This window comes from Schistocerca cancellata, chromosome 5 (assembly GCF_023864275.1).
Source record: "Schistocerca cancellata isolate TAMUIC-IGC-003103 chromosome 5, iqSchCanc2.1, whole genome shotgun sequence".
NCBI classification, from domain to species: Eukaryota; Metazoa; Arthropoda; class Insecta; order Orthoptera; family Acrididae; genus Schistocerca; species Schistocerca cancellata.
The window spans coordinates 242,425,909-242,446,729 of NC_064630.1; the positions used below are offsets into that span (position 1 = coordinate 242,425,909).

At 40.9% G+C, this 20,821-nt stretch overlaps 1 protein-coding gene across 1 annotated transcript in view; it reads left to right on the forward strand.

Moving 5' to 3' along the window:
- The window catches only part of LOC126188286 (ATP-dependent DNA helicase DDX11-like), a 139,393-nt gene that overhangs the window by 51,314 nt on the left and 67,258 nt on the right, over window positions 1-20,821 (forward strand). The window contains exons 7-8 of the mRNA XM_049929870.1: window positions 2,078-2,230; window positions 20,319-20,442. Coding sequence (XP_049785827.1) covers window positions 2,078-2,230; window positions 20,319-20,442 — 277 coding nt within the window. The remainder of the gene's footprint in view (window positions 1-2,077; window positions 2,231-20,318; window positions 20,443-20,821) is intronic.

Genomic DNA, 20,821 nt, shown 5'->3' on the forward strand with positions numbered 1-20,821 from the left:
TCCTTGCACGTAGATGCAGGGGATAAGATTTATTTTCATTTTGTCAAATTTAATTGTTTTTTGTTTGTTAGAATGTGTTTGACAATAGCAGATTTGTCAAAATTGCAATATGTAATGTGGCGACTGTGCTATGTGCGGTGTTCTGAAATCATATGTAACAGTGATCAATGTAAGTGCTACTGCCTTCACAAGGAGTTCGTAAATTCCAGGTTGATTTAGACTAAGGCTGCCTTTTACTGGGTAAAGCATCTCTTTAATTTTCTTGGCTGGTCAGAAAATTGGTTGATTGTAATGTCTTTGGAGGCTGAACATCTTGTGATGATTGTCTGTGTGTTTTCGTTTCTGAGAGATGGTGGATTAATATATTGTTCAGTAGATGGTTAATTAATATATTGTTCATGATAACTGTTTGTCCAGACCACCTTCTTCAGATATTTGATCGTAGAATCCACAGTCTTTGTCAGAAACAAAGTTAGTTCTGTGTACCAGTGTTTATAAAAATGGTACTCTTTTGGGCTGGATAATGAAAGTTTTGTGGGTGGATGTATAAGTCATGATGTTTTGACTTGGGGTAAACAGTGAGATCGAACATATGAACTTTGATCCCTTGTGTGCAGATCATGTACGTGTTATAAACACAACGAAAAAAGCAAGAGGGACAGATAGAGCTGAATTTAATGTCATTTGAATGCTCCATAGTGAAATTAGCCACTGATGTAAGAAATGGAGAATTCATAGCTATTCTGTCAGTTATATAAAATTCATTATTATACAAAAAGTAGGTAGTCTTCAAAGTATGGCAAAATGATTTACTAGTCTTGAGAGGAAGCTGGTCTGCTAATAACTTAAATTACCTTCCACAGGAAGAGGAAGAGTCCAAAATTTCAGCTGAATTAATTCTGATTTACTTCATTATGTCAGTGAACATTTGGGAGATTTTAATGCAATTTTTTGAGCAACTAATAATTTGGTTAGATATTTTGCAAATATGTTGATCGGAGAATAAATAGCATTAATAATAGGTCACAGTGGAATGTCTTTGTTGTGGATTTTAGGCAAGCTGTGAAGCCTGGGTAAACTGGGAGATCGTGTTTGGAAATTCTTTTATCACATTGTCTAGCAGATCAGAGTTCGTAGCTTTGCTGTTTTTCTCTTAAGTGATAAAGTAGGATAATGTTTTGTAGGTACTACTTTTGAAGGCAACAACACTAAATAATGTTCACTGAATTATCTACAATGTAATGGACTTGGCAAACAGCATTAAGGAGTATAGTGACAGTTTATTCATATACAGTGTACAGATTAAGTTTCTATTATTTTCTTGTGGTCGTTAATGTGTATCTTGGTCTGTTCCACAACCCTGAAGGTTCTTCTTCTTGATCGACTCTATGGAACGTAAAGGATGATGGATCTATGTCTGTTTCGTCCAAGCTGTGAGAAGTTTTCCATGGATCCTAGCAAAGAGTTCTAAGAACATTTACAAACCATTGTACATCATTTCCAATGTTATATCTTGTAACAAAGTTTCTATACTGACAAATTATTAACAGTAATTGAAGATAAATAATGCCTGAGTCATCAACATTGTTGTACACTGATGAAACAAACAAAGGTGTGATCCAGTGAACCTTGTAGAATTTTTCATGAGACTAGATGTGGGTACTTGTAAACGTGGTGATATAGTTTCAGATTGTACACAGATTCTTATTCTGATGTGACACTCTGCCATGATACCCATGTGTTGTCTTACAGCTGTGTACTTCTGCCTGGAAAGCGTCATAGCACTAACGTTTTGAATGAAGAAAGTGGTATTAACAATGTTATATATTATAAAGCAATAAATTATCATTGTGCCTCCACTCTGTGTCAGCAGTCATGGCTATAATGTACAATAATTGGAACTTCAAATTTTTTCTGCAACTCTTTGTGTTTTGTTAATGTTTCTTGCTTGCATTTTCCTTTCACATTTTAAAGGAAATTGCTGTCTCACTTCACCATGTCTTTGTCAGTTGGCTTTTTAAAAAATTATTTGCTTCAAACAAGTTTAAAGTAGTATTCATGGGATATTGGTTTCCAGGTTGTCCTTATCCCCTACAATACTCTACTGCACAAGTCAACACGTGAAGCAAGTGGAATACGACTGAAAGACAGCATTGTGATAATTGATGAAGCGCACAATCTATTGGAGAGTGTTAACAGCATTCATAGCTGTGAAGTTACGGGACACCAGGTAATAACACCTGAAATCACATTTAAAGCTCAGAATGTTAAGACTTCACTTTTGCCTGACTTTCTTCCCTAAAATATTAAGAGCCTTCCATCTCCACCCTCTCCCCCTCCATTTTCTTCCCCCCCCCTCCCTCCCTCCCCCCCCTCTCTCTGTGTGTGTGTGTGTGTGTGTGTGTGTGTGTGTGTGTGTGTGTGTGTGTGTGTGTGTGTTCATTGCAGTTGAATTACAATAATTTTATCACATTTTGAGTGATCAAAATAAGACAAATTATTGGAAATCACTGCGTACAGAATCATGAACAAAAAGCTGGAAACAAAAAAAGTATGTGTAATTATTGCATACCCAGAAGATGAATATAAACATGATAATATAAAATTTCTTTTGTAACATTATAGAAGTAATGTTCAGTTCCACTTCACACTATAGAACAAGAGATCTGAACCATCAAAGATATGTATAAAGTGAAAAGAAGAAAAAATAAACTCACAGTAAGCAGTATCTTCACATGTGCACCTCCCCCCCCCCCACCCCCCATGTTATCATCAGATGTTTCCTGCAAGATCTTATGATAAAATGTCATTGCTGCATATGAAACACATGACTGTAAAACTAATTAGTGTTTGAATACACTAATTTGTAACCTTGAGATACAGCATTCATAGCATTAAACAGCAGTTATTAAATATGAAATTCAACATAACAGTAAATCAGTTACATAAAAAACTTCATACAGATTAATTATACTCAAGAAACCAGTTAATGAAAAAAATATTAAAGTTGGAAATAGAAACAAGAAATATGTGTACCATTACAGTTCACAGTCAAACAGAAAATGATTATAAAAATGAATTTATACCATGGTATTGAAGATGTATAATGTCAGTTTTCTTTTTAAAGCTATTGTTCTATGATCTTCCGTCTCCTCATCCCCAAAGTTCTGCAACAATTCTAGGCCAATGGCATACAACTCAAATGTATCCTTAAACAAATTGGCTGGCTGTGGTCAGGAGGTTGTAAGATTCTCTCCCTCTTCAGAGCCTCTTAAGGTTCATTGACAGCTTCTTTACATTAGTCTGTCAAAGTAAAAACTTTTTTAGGGCTTAATAAGTTAATTGAACATGCGTTATTCAAGACTTGGCCAGGCATAAAGCGTCTATAAATTGCATAAACCTAAAAAAGTCCTAAATTGCTTTCTGTTTTTGGGATACAGGCATTCTATTATTGCTTTTATCTTTTCAGGATTAGCTTTCATGCCAGCCATGGATAAGATTACTCAAAAAATTTCTCGTTCTTAACAAATTCATGTTTTTTTAAGCCTAGTGATTGTGCTCTCTTTTCTTAAAGCATGCAATACCTCATGCAACAGGTTACAATGTTCTTCCCAAGATTCAGTGGTAATTAGACCATCTGCATACAAGGCTATTTTGGGGCTCAGCTCCAGTACTAAAACTTGGTCTAATGCTCATGTAAATACGGATTTACTAATTTTCTATCCAAATGGGAAAGAGTATGTACAGATAACACCTCCTATTACTAAAAAGCTGAATAGTTTCAGTATTCTTAAGCAAGTGGCACTTGACAATAACCAACTCTTAAATCAAGACTTGTCATATAGTTCACTTTGTAGTCGTTCCATACTTTCTGGACGATGAGTCTCTTGCCTCACTATTGTGTCCAACATATTACCATCTGTGACAACTTTTACACAACTATCCTTTTTACTTACAACAATCAAAGGCCTGTTGTATTATATCTTACTTCTTTCTGTAACTACACATTCCATCGTCCTTTCAGTTCCTTTGTGCCAACAGTAGGATAAGGTTTTACTGAAAAACTCTCATGCAGCTTAACACCCTTTTTTGACCCTTCACCACACTCCATATTAACAAAACTGGCCCCAGAATTAATCTCTGCTGTGTATTTTGTTAACTAATCCAGACCTACACTTAGCTCCAGAACTAAAAAATAAAAATAAAGAAAATTACACACCAGATTTATGCCCCCAATTTCAAATTTCAGAAGTATTTGATTTTTAGTTGAGGTACTAGCATTCCCAGTACATCAGCTTGTTCCGTTACATAATAATAAAAAAAAAAAAAACTTTGGGTAATTTCACTGTGTCTTCAGAAGGCCTTTCTCTTCTATACAATGATTGCTAATTTTCACACATTGCCAGACCTTCATTCTTACCAATGATAAGAAACATTAACTTTATTCTCAACATCTACATCTATTTTATCATTCACAGAATTTCTGGTATTCATCTCCTGGGTAATTTCAAAAAGTTTTCCTTCCATTTACCTCAATACCTCCTTCAAACTATTATGTTAAAGAAATACATCCCCTTGTTTTCTTCCTCGTCTCTACTTCAACTCCTATCACTAATATCTTCCTTACTAGTATCATCACTTTTTCTCTGTAACCTGCCTTTTTTCCCTTCCCCATCACCTAGATGCTCATCATGTACTTGACACCATTAAACATTTGAGAATACATTTCCATACATGACCCCAGTGATTCCATAATACTTCCGTAAATAACTTCAGACATATTATCTTCAACCAAGAGATTCTGTCACACATTCCACTACCAAAATTAGGGTTACAACTACTGCTGAAGATGGCGGCAACTGGTAGTGTTCGTAATTCGCGTGTGTATGAAAGTTATAGTTCAGTAGTAAAAAACAACAAGTATGTGTCTTGTAGTGATATTACTGCAAAGCTAAACGAACGAATAATCAGTCTGCAGAAAACTGTGGAAGTCCTACATAAAGAAATCGTATACCTGAAGAAAGAAAATCAGCAGCTAAGACTCACTCAGAGAGCATGTGGGACTTCAGAAGCAGTAAATAACGAATCACAGATATCGAAGGTAGACATACCAACAACTCGACTCAAGAAAACACAAGACAGTTATGAATACATGGGAATAAAGCTTTTCAACACATTACCTGTGCAGGCACATTGTGTTTCTCTTAATATATTTAAAAGTAAGACTAAAAAATGGCTGAAAGACAAAGCTTTTTACAGTGGTAAAGAATTTGAAAACTCTTCAAAAATAGACCTGACTTACGAAGCAACTTGCAACTCTGTTTGTACCTCTTCCTAAGCTTTTTTTGTCTCTGTAGTTCCACATTTAACTGTTAAACATATGGAGAAATCCTTATGTAGGAAATGTATTCTTTTGTTATGGACATTCTTTAAAATGCACACTTTAGTTATGTGGGATATCTTTATGTATCAAATGTATTCCTTTATTATGTATGTTCTTTTAAAATGTGTACTTCAGCTTTGTGTGATACCTCACAATAGTTATATTTCTTAATATGTAAATTGTACATTACTCATGACGACATCGATTGCATGTAAATGCTTTAAGAAGGATAAATAAATAAGTAAATAAATAAATGAAAAATGAAATACCATGACTGCAAATTCTGTTTTCTGTTTCATGAAGGCAGCTTGTAATATTTGTGAGCCCGAAAGTTTGACCTACTTCAGAATGGGCAATTGCTGTTGCGGGAGTTCGTTTCTACTTTTGGAATGATCTCTATTATTATCCCTAAAAGTTCAACATCCCTCACTCTACTTAGGAAATCTTTAATTATATGATTGTGTTCTGGTAACACACATCTCTTATTAGAAGGCAACTTCCCCATTAGTATCTCCATAGTATCCCTTTCACTCAATGGGCCATCCAGATATGTTAATTTGCTCATCAGCCTTTCATAGTACTCTTTGATACTCCAGTTTCCTACAATACCATGATGCTTTTTAATAATACTTAAGGACTTTGCTTTGTTTTTCTTTTCTAGAAATCCTGAAGCAAAATCCTCAAACAGCTCATATTTATCTAGTGCATCTGCCTTCCCAATCCAAAATCCCCCAAGCAGCCTAAGTTTTCATTTAAAATATCTCAGATTTTCCTTGTCTTACAGATATCTCAAATTTAAATTCTTTGACTATTTCTGAAACTTCATTGTCAACTTATCCAAAATTTTAATTTTAATATAATAATTTTTTTAATTTTAATAATCAGAAAATTTCTTTTCTGACTCAGATTCCTACTCCTGTTTTTATTCCTTCAGGTTTTGCTCAAACGTCTTATCTAGCTTTCCTATCTTTTTACCCACTTCTTTTTGTGATTCTCTAATAGCTTCTACCTTTTTGCCCACTTCTTCCATGTTCATTTACAGCAATTGAAACTTACTTACTGTTCCACCTTTTCCATTTACTTCTGTTTTGAGACCAAGTGCTGATTTAAGAAATAAGCCTTCATCCATATTTTCCATGACAGTTACCACTTCCTTTTCTTCCACTTGTTCGTTTCCCCAAACTTGGAAACTCACTACACACACTTCCTCTTTGATCGCCATATTGTATAATAAATTTCGAAATTGAAAGCCAAGGACTGTAAGATTTCAATAAGACAGCATTGGAAAAAAAATAGTGTCTTGCCACAAAATGACACCATATCTAATGAAACTGACGTTCAGAAGATTTAAATAGTGTATTTTGATTGTGAATATTCCTAAATATTTAACTTGGAAATGTAATGAAGTACAGTTTTGTGGCTTTTTTTTCCCCTCCAGAAGAACTTGTTTTACTATTGGAGTTACTGTAAAGGTCATTTTCAGATTTAGTAAGCAAAACCCAAAGGGATATAAATTATAAAAATCCCGTGAATACCTTTGAAAAATATAGTCACACCAGTTGTTCAATCGCCCAAAGGCAACTACAAGAACAAGCTCACCCACGACTATGAGAATGCTGCAAGTGACGAGTGCCAGAATAAGCCACAGTCATTAGACAGATCTGAAATTTAAAACATCCATTGTGTTTATACTTTGCAACAATGTGAGATTCTGATCGGTCAGAGCCTGGAAACTAATGGCAGATGTAACATCTTGCACATTTTACAAAATGCAACACTTAAATACGTAAAATTACCCAGAAAAATCGCTTCATTTACATGTCAAAGCACATCCTCCAAAAGGCATGTACAATGATAATTAAAATAAATAAGAGAGAAAAGAAATTAACAAACAGTAACATTAGAAAAGTAATAATGTGGCAAACAAAGACGACATGAAATTTGGAATCCAGTCACTATAAAACAATGTTTATTCAAAGAAGTATGTAAATGCAATTACATTAAAACAATTTGAGACTACTTTCCAAATCTTTGCTGAGAGAGCTCTATTCAATGCTTATCTGTACGTGGGATGTGACGTGTGACCTTGTTGGCAGCCAGACGGTGGTAGGTCCATCAGTGGTAAACTGCAACTATTGTCTCCTCTTGAATGGTATATAATCCACTTGGCGGTAATATTATTCCTTGGTCGACTTCCTTTAGGTATAGGCTGGTTGTAGGCAACTGCTGCTATATAGCTCAAAGTTTGTGTGTATACGATGCTAACATTTCAGGCAAACGATAAAGTCATTAATGTCAAGTACATAGTTATTGAAAGAATACAGTATTCATGTCAACTCACAGATAGTGAAGCTGCAGTTCATTCAATTTTCTACATGCACCACATTCACAAATTCACAGTCTGGTGAATAACTTTTAATGTAGAAGTATGCTTAACTGTTTTTATAGCTACTGTTAATGTTTAACATATATGAAACATCATTAAGTTGTAAATGAAAGATCTTGGAACACATTAGTTTTTGGTAGCTCACGCCACAGCAAACAGCAGACAATAATCACTTCTAAATTATGTTTGCATTCTGGGCCATTCCATGTCAAATCACATTTTAAATAAAAATTTGACCTCACCCTCTTAGATTTTGCTAAAAGTTGGCATACTTATAGTGGGTGCTGAAACTAAGAAAAATACCAAATTTCAAATTTTTACCTCAAACCATTCCTGAAACAGGGTCATGTAAACTTTCCAAAAACTGGCCAAAAATGTGTGAGCGGACTTTTTTAAGTTGTCCTAGGAGCTGCTTTAATTGAGATAGAGACCTGGGAAAGGTGTCATTTTGCTGCATTTTTCATGCTCTTTCCAAAGTGATATACAACAAAACATAGCTTCTAATTAATAACATTTTTCCAAATACTATTTAATATTTTGATTAAATATTTTTTACAAAAAGTACATAATTGAAAATTTTCAAAACATTTCCATAACTACTTCATATACATTTCCATAACTACTTCATATTGTTGTAAATCACATAGCAAAATATAAATGTGGGACGATGATGGGTTCATTGTTAAAAAAAATAACTAAATAAATTCCAGACTCTTGTTTTTCACTAACAGCCATAGTTTGACCAAACTGACCTTTAACAAATAGGAATTTCAATAAAATATACTGAAAGGTAAGTAAAAAAGTACTAGAAATATCAAAATATCACCTTCTTGAAACAAAACCAAACAACATTTTCTATAATTGATTGCTTATTTTTTTAGTTTCTTACAGTTTAAACTAATAGTCTATTAACTGGTAAAATGAAATGTTGAGTGTGGGACCTATGGATAAGATTTAAACAAGGCGTGAAAAACTTGTAAATAGACTATTGATGTAATACTTCTGGTCCAAAAATGCTGAGCATGCTTGTGTTCCTGTCCATGTATGCAGCAGGCTGTGAACAAGTTGAAGCAAGCACAGTGCTTGATGCCTGTACGATCATTCAGAGCCTGGAGCCATTGTTCAGAGGATACAAGACTGTTACCTTCTAAGGCTTAGTGTGTCTACAGCATTATTGTGCACTGTGGTTTTAGTGCAAATCAATTGTTACCTCTGTGTTGGCCAGTTTGTATCTAGTATATTTAATAGTTCATTTACAAGTAAATCTATAAATTGAAGGAGAGTTTATAAGCGGTTTTTGTGTCAATATGGAACCAAGTAAAATTGCAGTGCTGTAAGAGTGCAGAGAGAAGTCAAATCATTTTATTAGATACAGAAAAAAAAAAACTGAGAAATGTCTCAGCATGGATGCCCAAATTATTTCCACAAATACCTAGCGGTGGCAGGATTTGCGTTAAATGTAGGAAAGATGTCACCAGTTGCATATCAGTTGTGGGCGGTTGAATGGTCTCTTTAAGATGTACACTGCATAATGCAGTGTAGGAATCAGCTGTGGAGCATCAATCATATTATTAAAGTTTAAGATACCAAAAAATAATAATAATAATAATAATGAAAATAAACATGTTAATAGGAAATTCATGTTGTAACAAAATAAAAGTAAGGTATGGTTACACTTTACAATATAAAACAAAATATTTGAAATGTATAAATAGAAAAGAAGAAAATGTATGACTCGCCCTTAGCAGGGTCTTCACATACTTTATCAGGTACAACTACAGAAAGCAGAAGGTGAGGGCATTGGGAAGACTAAGGTTTGACACTGAAGTCCAAATATCATTTAATCAGAAAAAAAGGGAGAAAAAAAAAGTAGTGCTCTTAATACCAGTTAAACAGTAGTAATCCCCCTGCGGGTTCGGGGGTTAGAATAGGCCCGCGGTATTCCTGCCTGTCGTACGAGGCGACTAAAAGGAGTCTCACATGTTTCGGCCTTATGTGATGGTCCCCTCTCGGGTTTGACCTCCATCTTTCTAAATTATTCCGAAGAGCGAGCCAATTGGGGAAGGGCGCCTTACGTGGTGCACTGTATCCGTCGTGCATTGAGACCTTTAGCCGGCTTTTTCGTCGTTGCAATGGTGTTCCGCTCGTTTTCCATCTTTTGGGCGAGGATACGTCCCTGGATGCGATTCCCACGCTGCACTCTGCAGTGTTTCTTTTAACTGCGACGACGACCTTGGACAGTTTTGCACCTAAGATCCAGCACGGTAGCCAGTCCGTTGTGGTGGGGCCGCCATGTACCCTCTTGGTTGTAGCCCCCTGACAACACAGGGATCGCTCTACTGATGCCTGCGCCGTTAACTCCCCACGTATGCCAAGGAGTAGATGCCCGTCTCCCTGGGGCATCAGGACTCCCGGCAATGGACATCCTGCCAGGTGGCTATTGCTGCGGCTGGGTGGCGCCCGTGGGGAGGGCCCTTGGTCGGAGTAGGTGGCATCAGGGCGGATGACCCGCAATGAAGCGTGGTACATCATCTCTCGCTGGCGGCCAGCCGCCAGCAGTCTCTAAGCGTTCTCGGGCTCAATTTAATGCTGAAAAGTACAATCCGAAAACGTTCCCCTCTCTGGCCACGCCGTGGGAGGAGCGTAAGTCTCAGGATGGAGGTAATAGTTATTCGCCCCGATTCTTGGTTTGTACGAGAGCTGATGGGGAGTCTTTTCTCTCCACAAAGCCTCAGTTCTTCGTCGAGCATTTAGAGGACAAGTTTGGGGAGGTGGAGGGCTTGTCTAAAATGCGCTCTGGCTCAGTACTGATACAAACGGCATCCTCCGCCCAGTCACGCAGGTTACTTGCTTGTGACAAGTTGGGGGATGTTAACGTTACTATTACTCCACATAAGAGTTTAAATATGGTCCAGGGTGTTATTTTCCATAGGGACCTCCTTTTGCAGTCTGATGACGAGCTGCGCGCCAACTTAGAACGTAGAGGTGTTCATTTCGTCCGGCGCGTTCATCGGGGTCCGAGGGACAATCAGGTTGCTACCGGTGCCTTCATCTTGGCCTTCGAGGGTGATACGTTACCGGAAAAGGTCAAGGTGATGGTCTACCGATGTGACGTCAAGCCCTATATCCCTCCCCCGATGCGGTGCTTCAAGTGCTGGAAGTTCGGCCATATGTCTTCCCGCTGCACTTCCAGCCTCACATGTCGAGATTGCGGACGCCCATCTCATCACGATACTCCATGTGCCCCGCCTCCCATCTGTGTCAACTGCGGGGAGCACCATTCACCTTGCTCGCCTGACTGCAAAGTCTTTCAGAAAGAGCGCAAAATTATGGAATATAAGACCCTGGACCGGCTGAGCTATACTGAGGCCAAAAGGAAATATGACAGACTCCATCCTGTGAGAATGACATCTTCTTATGCAGCTGCTACGACAACTGTGCTAGCCCCATCAGTTTCGAGACTTCCAGCCAGCTCGATAAGCAGTACGACTCCTCCTGCCCCCTTGCCTGTGGGGGGCTCTACCCAACCGGTTGCTCCTGCACCACCTACCTCAGGAGCAACCTCCTCCCACCCGTCGGGGACGTCCGTCCCCGCTTCTCAGCCGGAGAAGCGTCTAACTTCTTCGGCTACTCTCGCCCGTAAGAGTTCCCTTGGGACCCTCCCTTCCCAGGGTTCCACCAGCGGGAAGGATGACGGCCGCCAGTGGCATAAGTCCTCACCAGCGGCCGGGCGTAGGGCTTCACGATCCTCCTCTGTCCCGGAGACTGAATCGGTGAAGCCTTCCCAGCCGGTGCAACCCAAGGTTCAGCGAGAGAAGTCCAAGAGAAAGACCTCTAAGGCCAAAGAACTTGCGGTGGCGCCAACCCCACCGCACCTTTCGCGCTCTGCGTCTGAGGATGCAGTCGAGATTCTAGCGTCCGCTGAGGACCTTGATCTCGCTGGTCCCTCAGACGCCATGGATGCCTCTCGTACGGGTACTGAATCGGTGGCAGTGAGTGAACAAGCGGCGTAAATTGCCTTCCCAGTCCTTTCACGCCTTTCTCAGCCATGGACAATATCATCCTCCAGTGGAACTGCGGCGGTTTTTTCCACCATCTAGCTGAGCTCCAACAACTTATCAGCCGTCACCCTTTCTTCTGCATAGCTCTTCAGGAAACTTGGTTTCCAGCAATGCGAACCCCCGCCCTCCGTGGCTATCGGGGTTATTATAAGAACAGGGCAGCGTATGAAAGGGTGTCGGGTGGCGTCTGCCTCTATGTCCTTCACACTCTGCACAGCGAGTCTGTCCCTCTCCACACACCTTTAGAGGCTGTCGCTGTTCGGGTGTGGACGCCACAGGCTGTTACCGTCTGCAGTCTTTACCTTCCACCGGATGGTGATGTCTCGCAGCATGTCCTGGCTGCGCTGATAGCCCAATTGCCGCCACCTTTCTTGCTATTGGGCGACTTCAACGCCCATAACCCTCTGTGGGGTGGGTCAGTGGCAACAGGTCGAGGCGCCATCGTTGAGCATTTATTGTCGCAGCTCGATCTCTCGATTTTAAATGATGGTGCCTTCACACACTTCAGTGTGGCGCATGGCACATACTCCGCCATTGACCTTTCAATATGTAGCCCTAGCCTCTTACCGTCTCTCCAATGGAGTGTGCATGACGACCTGTGTGGTAGTGACCACTTTCCGATCTTTCTGTCACTACCACAGCGTCACTCTTCTGGGCGCCCTAGCAGATGGGCTATGAATAAGGCTGACTGGGACTTGTTCTCCTCCACTGCCGCTATTGAGCCTCTCTCTAGTGATGACATTGATGCGGTGGTTCAATCGGTCACCACCGGCATCGTTACTGCCGCCGAATCTGCCATTCCCCGTTCTTCTGGGTCCCCTCGGCGGAAGGCTGTGCCTTGGTGGTCGCCTGAAATCGCTGAAGCGATTAAAGATCGCCGGCGGGCGCTCCAGCGTCACAAGCGACATCCCTCCTTAGACCACCTTATCGCCTTCAAACGGCTGCGTGCGCGGGCCCGCCTCCTTATCCGCCAAGGCAAGAAGGAGTGCTGGGAGCGGTATGTGTCCACCATTGGCCTCCATGTCACTCCTTCGCAGGTCTGGGCCAAGATTCGACGCGTCTACGGCTATCGGACCCCTGCCAGCGTCCCTGCGCTCTCACTGAATGGAGCAGTTTGTACTGACTCCGACGTCATTGCAAACCGCTTAGCAGAGCATTTTGCTATGAGTTCCGCTTCTGCGAATTACCCCCAGGCCTTCCGCTCCATTAAAGAGCGGATGGAACGTCGGAGCCTTTCTTTTCGCACCGACGCTTCTGAACCCTACAACGCTCCATTCAGTGAGTGGGAATTTCAGAGTGCCCTTGCTGCTTGCCCTGATACCGCTCCCGGGCCAGATCGCATCCACTGTCAGATGCTGAAACACCTTTCAGTGGACTGCAAGCGACGCCTCCTCGACCTTTACAACCGTCTCTGGGTCGAGGGCGAGTTTCCGTCGCAATGGCGGGAAAGTATTGTCATCCCCATTTTGAAACCTGGAAAGAACCCTCTGGAGGTGGACAGCTACCGTCCCATTAGTCTCACCAACGTTCTTTGCAAGTTGCTTGAACGGATGGTGAGCCGGCGCTTAAATTGGGTACTGGAGTCTCGGGGCCTTCTGGCTCCGTCTCAGGGTGGGTTCCGGAAAGGCCGCTCCGCCGCCGACAATCTGGTGAGCCTGGAGTCGGCCATCCGTACTGCCTTTGCCCGCCGTCAGCACCTGGTCGCTGTCTTTTTCGACATGCGGAAGGCGTACGATACGACATGGCGTCATCACATCCTTTCTACGCTTCATGGATGGGGTCTTCGGGGCCCTCTGCCGATCTTTATCCGCAATTTCCTGTCGTATCGTACCTTCCGCGTGCAAGTCGCAGCCTCCTATAGTTCCACCCACGTCCAGGAGAACGGTGTGCCACAGGGTTCTGTTTTAAGTGTCTGCCTGTTTTTAATAGCCATTAACGGGCTCGCTGCGGCCGTGGGAAATTCTGTCTCTGCTTCCCTGTATGCTGACGACTTCTGCCTTTATTACAGCTCTACTGGCATTGCAGCTGTTGAACGTCAGCTACAGGGCGCTATCCGTAAGGCGCAGTCTTGGGCTGTAGAGCATGGGTTTCAGTTTTCGGCAGCCAAGACCCGCGTTATGCATTTCTGCCGGCGCCGAACAGTCCATCCTGGGCCGCGGCTTTATCTTGGCGACGAACTCCTTGCTGTGGTGGAAACCCACAGGTTTTTGGGGGTGGTTTTCGATGCCCGGTTGACTTGGCTGCCTCATATCCGGCAGCTTAAACAGACGTGTTGGCGGCATCTAAACGCTCTGAGATGCTTGAGCCACACCCACTGGGGCGCCGACCGCTCTACCCTGTTGCGGCTCTACCAGGCGTTAATCCAGTCTCGCCTGGATTATGGGTGCCTAGCTTATGGCTCAGCATCCCCATCTGCGTTGCAGGTGCTGGACCCAATTCTCCACAGCGGGATACGCCTTGCCACTGGTGCTTTCCGCACCAGCCCTGTGGACAGTGTACTAGTGGAGGCAGGTGTACCTCCACTGCGGTTCCGGCGCCAACGTTTGCTGGCCTCTTATGCGGCCCATGTTCTAAGCTTGCCCGGGCATCCAAATTATCGTGTCCTGTTCCCGCAGTCAGTCGTCCATCTGCCAGACCGTCGGCCCCGGTCGGGTTGTCCGATCGCCGTACGCGTCAAGGAGCTTCTCTGTGGGCTTGGGTTTTTCCCTGTTCCACCTCCTTTCCGGGCGCCTCTGCGTTCACCCCCGTGGTGTGTTCCTCGCCCTTGCCTTCGGCTCGACTTGACACAGGGCTCGAAGGACTCGGTCCCTCCAGAGGCCTTCCGCTGCCGCTTTTATTCCATCCTGGCCACGTATCAGGGCTCTGGAATTGTTTACACCGACGGTTCGATGGTTGCTGGTCGTGTCGGGTATGCGCTAACTCTAGGGGACCATTCCGAACAACGGTCCTTGGCGGCTGGCTGCAGCGTTTACACTGCTGAGCTAGTCGCCATCTTTAGAGCCCTAGAGTATATCCGCTCCTGCTCAGGTGAGTCCTTCGTTATCTGTAGCGATTCCCTGAGCGGTTTACGAGCTCTCGACCAGTGTTTTCCTCGTTCTCGTCTGGTGATGGCTATCCATGAGTCCCTGCATACTCTTGCGCGTTGCGGCCGCTCTGTGGTCTTTGTGTGGACCCCCGGTCATGTCGGTATCCCGGGCAATGAACATGTTGACCGCCTGGCGAAAGAGGCCACGAGTAAACCATCTCTGGATGTTGGCCTCCCAGAGGCTGATTTGCGGGCGGTCCTCCGCCGAAAAGTTTTTGCGCTTTGGGACGCTGAATGGCGCGATCGGATTACACCCAATAAACTCCGTGCCATTAAGGAGACGACGACTGTGTGGCGGTCCTCCATGCGAGCCAACCGCAGGGACTCAGTCGTCCTTTGTCGGCTCCGCCTTGGCCACTCCCGGCTAACACACAGTTATTTACTGCGCCGGGAGGACCCTCCTGTATGTCGCTGCGGGGCGGCTTTGACGGTGGCTCACATTCTGTTGGCCTGCCCCCTTTTAGCTGTGGTCAGGCAGACATTTGCGCTGCCTGATACGCTCCCTGCCGTTTTATCCGATGACCCTGTTATGGCTGCCTTAGTTTTACGTTTTATTAGGGCAGGGAGTTTTTATTCTTTCATCTGAGTGTTTCTGTTTTATTTTTTGTTTTGATTCTGGCCTTTGGCCTATGATTTTAAACTGATCTTTTAATGTGTTTCTAAGTGGTTGGCTTTTCCTTTTTTATTTCTATGGTCGGCCAACCACTGTCACACTCTGTGTGGTTTTAGTTCGTTTTGTCTTGTCCTTGTCTCCGTTTCTCTTGTTCTGTATCGTCTGTGATCTATTCTGTTCCTCGTTTTTATTCTCTGTGGATGTTCTTTGTCTTTGGAAAAAGGGACCGATGACCGTAGCAGTCTGGTCCCTTTCATCCCCCAAACCAACCAACCAAACAGTAGTAATTACATGCTGGTTTGAAGATTTTAAGGAAGCAAATTTTTCTGGAGCATTGGGACAGAGAAGAAGAGGGTGAAAATGGAATGCTTTGCATTTGCAGGTGATATAGCCCTGATGAAAAAGGCTTTTGAAGCTCCACACAGCAAATTGACACACTGGAAGAAGTGCTAAAGTGAAATGACTGTAAAATGACCTTTTAAAAAGGTGGAACTACTGTCAAACATTAAAGATAAAAATAGAACAATAAATCAAGTGACTAAATTTAAATATTTTGATGAATAGATCCAGTCAGGCTTTAGCAGCTACAGCTAAGAGAATGGAAATAACTTTCCAGACCACTCAAAAATGTACCATAAAAAGTTATTTTGAGAAGATGTCAAGACACTGTTATAAAAGCTAACATTTCTGAAAGCTTGCAGATTTCTTGCTTTACACTGAAGATATTTGTTAGCTTACCTATGACGCACAACATATATGTTGCAATCTGTGTTTGGATTGTTGTATGTAGGTCCCATTATTAATCAGTTCACATTGTGAATGTGGGTACAGTCTTCAGCTTTCATTACCATTTTGGCAAGATCAGAATATTATATGTATAAAAAAAATAAAGTAAATGAGTTGTTGATGTGATTGCATGATATCAATAGTTGGAAAGAAATTGATTTATTTTGTCTGAACACAATATAAGCACAGGGATAGAAATCCTAATGTAAGAAGTTATAAATTGGCTGCATATTGATGTAGTCCCAATATGGATAAAGGGGTTGTTAGTCATATAAAAGGAATATAAATACAAAATGTAGAAATTATTAAGTTCTGTATAGATCAGGATATAGAAGCATGTGCTTATGAGTTAATATTGGGAGAATGTGATACTTGTGACTGTTGCAGCGTACACTTCTCCACTGGGTAATTTGGAATTTTTCATAAAAGAATTTGATGAAATATTATGCTGTCTATCAGATAAAAGCTAGGTGTTATTAATTTGAGTTGATTTTTAATGTAAATTTCTTTAAGGGATATGGCAGGAAAAGTGGTCTAGAGTTGCTGTTAGCTGCTTATAATTTAGTATCAATCATCAATTTCCCTACTAGAATTACCAAACACAGTAGATCCCGTATAGGTAATTTATTCATACAACCAGCAGAAGTTAGAGAGAAGTGTCCATCCTTTTGTAAACAGATAGTCAGATCAAGATATACAATTAGTCACTTACTTAGTTCAGAAACACTTTAAGAAAAGTGTGAGGCTGAATGGCTAAACTACTGAAATTTTTAAAGGAAGCTTAAAAATATTGATTGGGGGGTGACATTTAAAATAAACCTAATGCTAGCTCTAAATTCAAGGTCTTTCTTACTGAGTTTGGATCCATTTTGGGAAGTATGACGGCATGCAGAAAAAGTAGGGCCTCTGAATTTTTTATTCTGCTCTCAAAATCAGCTGAGGTATTAAATGTCATGCATATTACTCAGTTGACTCTACTGCTTCATTGACGCAAGTTGCAACCATGTGCTACTAGCGGACTCTTGAGGAGGAGGAGGAGGACAACAAGGTCATTAGAGACAGGCTAGAGGACTCTGAATTTCAGAGTTGAACAAGGTGGTGTGTAAACATAACTATGTCAGTGCTTGAGAAACAGTGTATTTTAATCAAGTTTCTAACCAAAGAAAATATTATTCCAATTGTAATCCGCAGAGGAATGGAAGCTGTGTGTGGTGATGATTATATTGATGTAAATAATGTGCAAAGTTCGATTGCGTGTGCTCGTAATGAAGGAGATGGTGGTGCTAACCTCAATGTGTGTGACAGAGCTTGGAGTGGATGACCGCTTAAGGCAACTGACGAGACTCATAGGAATCGGGTTGATGAACTTGTCAGAGAAAATCGTCGGATAAAGACACAACTCTCAAGTAATTGTGGCATATTGTGAGTGTGTGCACGGTCCGTTAGTGCAGAACTGTAGTATAGAAAGCTTGAGTGAATGTTGGATGTCTTAAATGCTCACTCCTGACATGAAACAGATGAGACTGGACATCTGTCAACAATTTCTTTTGTTTTTTGAGCATGAGGCTGATGGGTTCCTGAATGATATTGTGACATGATGATGAAAGCTAGGTTTACCATTTTGACCAAGAACAAGAGAGCGTTGGTGGAGTTCCACCACAATCACTGGTGCCCACGAATTTAAAGACCTGCCCATCAGCAGGCAGTAAAGCTCAGTGTTCTGAGATGTTCAAGGTGTGGTGCATTTGGAATTCATGCCAGAAGGCACCACCTTAAACTCTGCTAGGTACTGTGAGATCCTTCGAAAACTGAAAGCATGAATTCCAAGATTTTGTCCACACCTCGAGCGACCTCTCCTTCAGCACAACAGTGCGAGACCTTAAAAGAGCGCTGCGACACCTGCAATAATCCAGCATGTTTGGTTCACTGGCATTGATCATACTTTGTGCAGTTCCAGTTTTGATCTGTTTCCAAAACTCTGATAACACCTACGAAGACTTCACTTTGATAGCAATGAAGCAGTGCAAACAGGGTTGATGTTATGGCTCTGTCAACGAAGTCAAATTGATATACAGTGAAGGTATCAACCAACTGGTCTCTCACTGGAAGAAATGTGTTGTCACCAGGTTGATTATTTTAAGAAATAAATATGTAGACATGAAGAATAAAGGTGTGGAATGTTAATAATATTTGTTTTATTAAAAACCTTTAATTATTTTCACGTAAAAAATTCAGAGGCGTTACTGTTTAGCACACCCTTGTAGGTTTCTTAAAAAATAATCAAATGTAATAATAGGAAGTCATTAAAGAAACTGTGGATCAAAGGGGATATGAAAGTCTCTCCACAACAACAAAAGGGCTTCTATAATCAGAACTTGTAATGATCTGGAAGTACTTTTATAGTATAAAAAGTAGTTTAACATACAAAGAAAAGTTGTGAAATAAAATCAAGCAGTTTGCACATCTCATCTGAAATTGACAGATCGCACAGCGAAATAAAATCAATGTGGAATAATGTTAAAAGAAAGACAAGGAAAGAAGCCATAGAAAGTGACATTATTTCTGTTAAAGAGAACTGTAAACAACAGTTCCTACATAGCAGATACTTTTATTAAATACTCCAAAATTGCAGGGGGGGGGGGGGAGAGGGGGGGAGGGGAGAGGTGGGGAGAGAATGTGTGTGTTGTGTGTGCTTCAGTTTACCAGATAAGCAGTAAATGAACAGTGCAGAAGGTAGTCATTAACAATACTTTATTTGGTAGTTAATGTAATCAGAGGTGCTAATCTTGGAGAACAAAAATGTGTGAATAAAATACTTCTGCGTATTGGGTCACATCTTTATGAAATACTATAAAACTGATGTTTTGACTGTTTTTGCTGTGGTCTTCTTCAGGCTGATTAAACTGAGGAAAACTGCTGCAAAGACAATTGAAATTTTGGTGTTGTTGTATTTAATAATATTGTGGTCCAGTACACTAAAGAATTTTATTAAGTTCAAACTGGTTGAGGAATTCAATGCACTTTGAAAACGGCATTGTTCACTTACTGCTAGGACAGAAAGTGAAACAGATATAACACTCAAAAATGTCTAATCCTTGAAAATGGAGTAGTAACTCCAAAACTTATGAACATAAAAATAGAGCATGGCAAGTGAAAAACTGTAGTACTGGTAAAACTATATCCAACCTAAAATGTTTTTCTCCACTAGAATCTGAACTGGGCACTTAAGAGTTGAGTACCACCTCACAGATATGCACTAGCACCTTTGGCGATGGATGCATCTCAGTACGTCCATTCTTCTGCATACTTGTAACACCTCATGTCTGCCTATTGTCTAAAAACAAAGGGAAAATACAATTCATAAAAGAAATTATGGACTGCTGACAGACAAACAATGCTATTTCTATTGATCTGTTTCCAAAACTCTGTCTTGGCACCTAGTTAGTACCTAGTGTCTTGGCACTAGGTACTGACATATTTTTCATTATTTCTCCTCAAATTCCAAGGTTTTTGCATTTTGAAATAGTATTATTAACATACAAGAGCTTAGAGTGGATATCATTATTAGTGGAGAATAATCTAATAAATAAAGACTATGAACAAACAGCCATTACAACAGATGACCTAACTTACATAATTAAGCTCTCCAAAACTGGTTATCATACTTTGAGTTCTTTTCTTGTTCAAGAGACATTTGGGAGGAAATAGAAGGGATGTGAAAATCAGTTTACTAAGAACTATGAGATAAAGAATCAGACAAGGATCAAATGTGAATTATTTCAGTAATGATAACTGTAACTTAAGGGTTTAGCTGATATATCCTTCACTATCTTATCCTACCTTGGTTGGTTCCTCATTTGAACAGCTTTGTATAATTTTAGTATTTCTCTCATTGTAAACTATGAGCTGCAACGTTTTTGTCCTTTTGATATTGTTTCTTAATTATTAATGTATGCCCTTTGGTTTATTTGTCTCATGGTGTTTTTTGTACATTTTCATTGCAGCTGAGCTTTGCCCATAGTCAGCTTTCTCAATACAGGCAGCGATTCCTACGGCAGTTCAGTCCTGTTAATTTGCTACGCCTTGAACAGCTTATTTTTGTAATTAGCAAGCTTCTACGTCTGCTTGGTAAGCTTGATTTTTCAACTAATTTGTTCTTTTTACAATATGACATGAGTTTTGTTTCTGATAAGTTTCTTTCTGTGAAACATATCTGATTATATCTTGTATTTTACCTTTTTCTCTCATAGTAAGCTACTTTTAATAGTATGTATAGATATATAGTTTTTTTCTCTTGAAGAATGCAGCTTGCAATTTTTTAGAGTTATTATCCTAACTTGTTCGTGGTGTGTACTCAGCTACCTGGTCTGCAGCAGGAATGACAGGGACACTTCCACCTGGTCATTATTTTTCGTGGAAAATATTGAAGACAAGTTTGGCGAAGTGGATCTCTTAGTAACATATGGTTGAGTTCGCTGTTGATCAAACTTCTTCTGGTGCCCAGTCT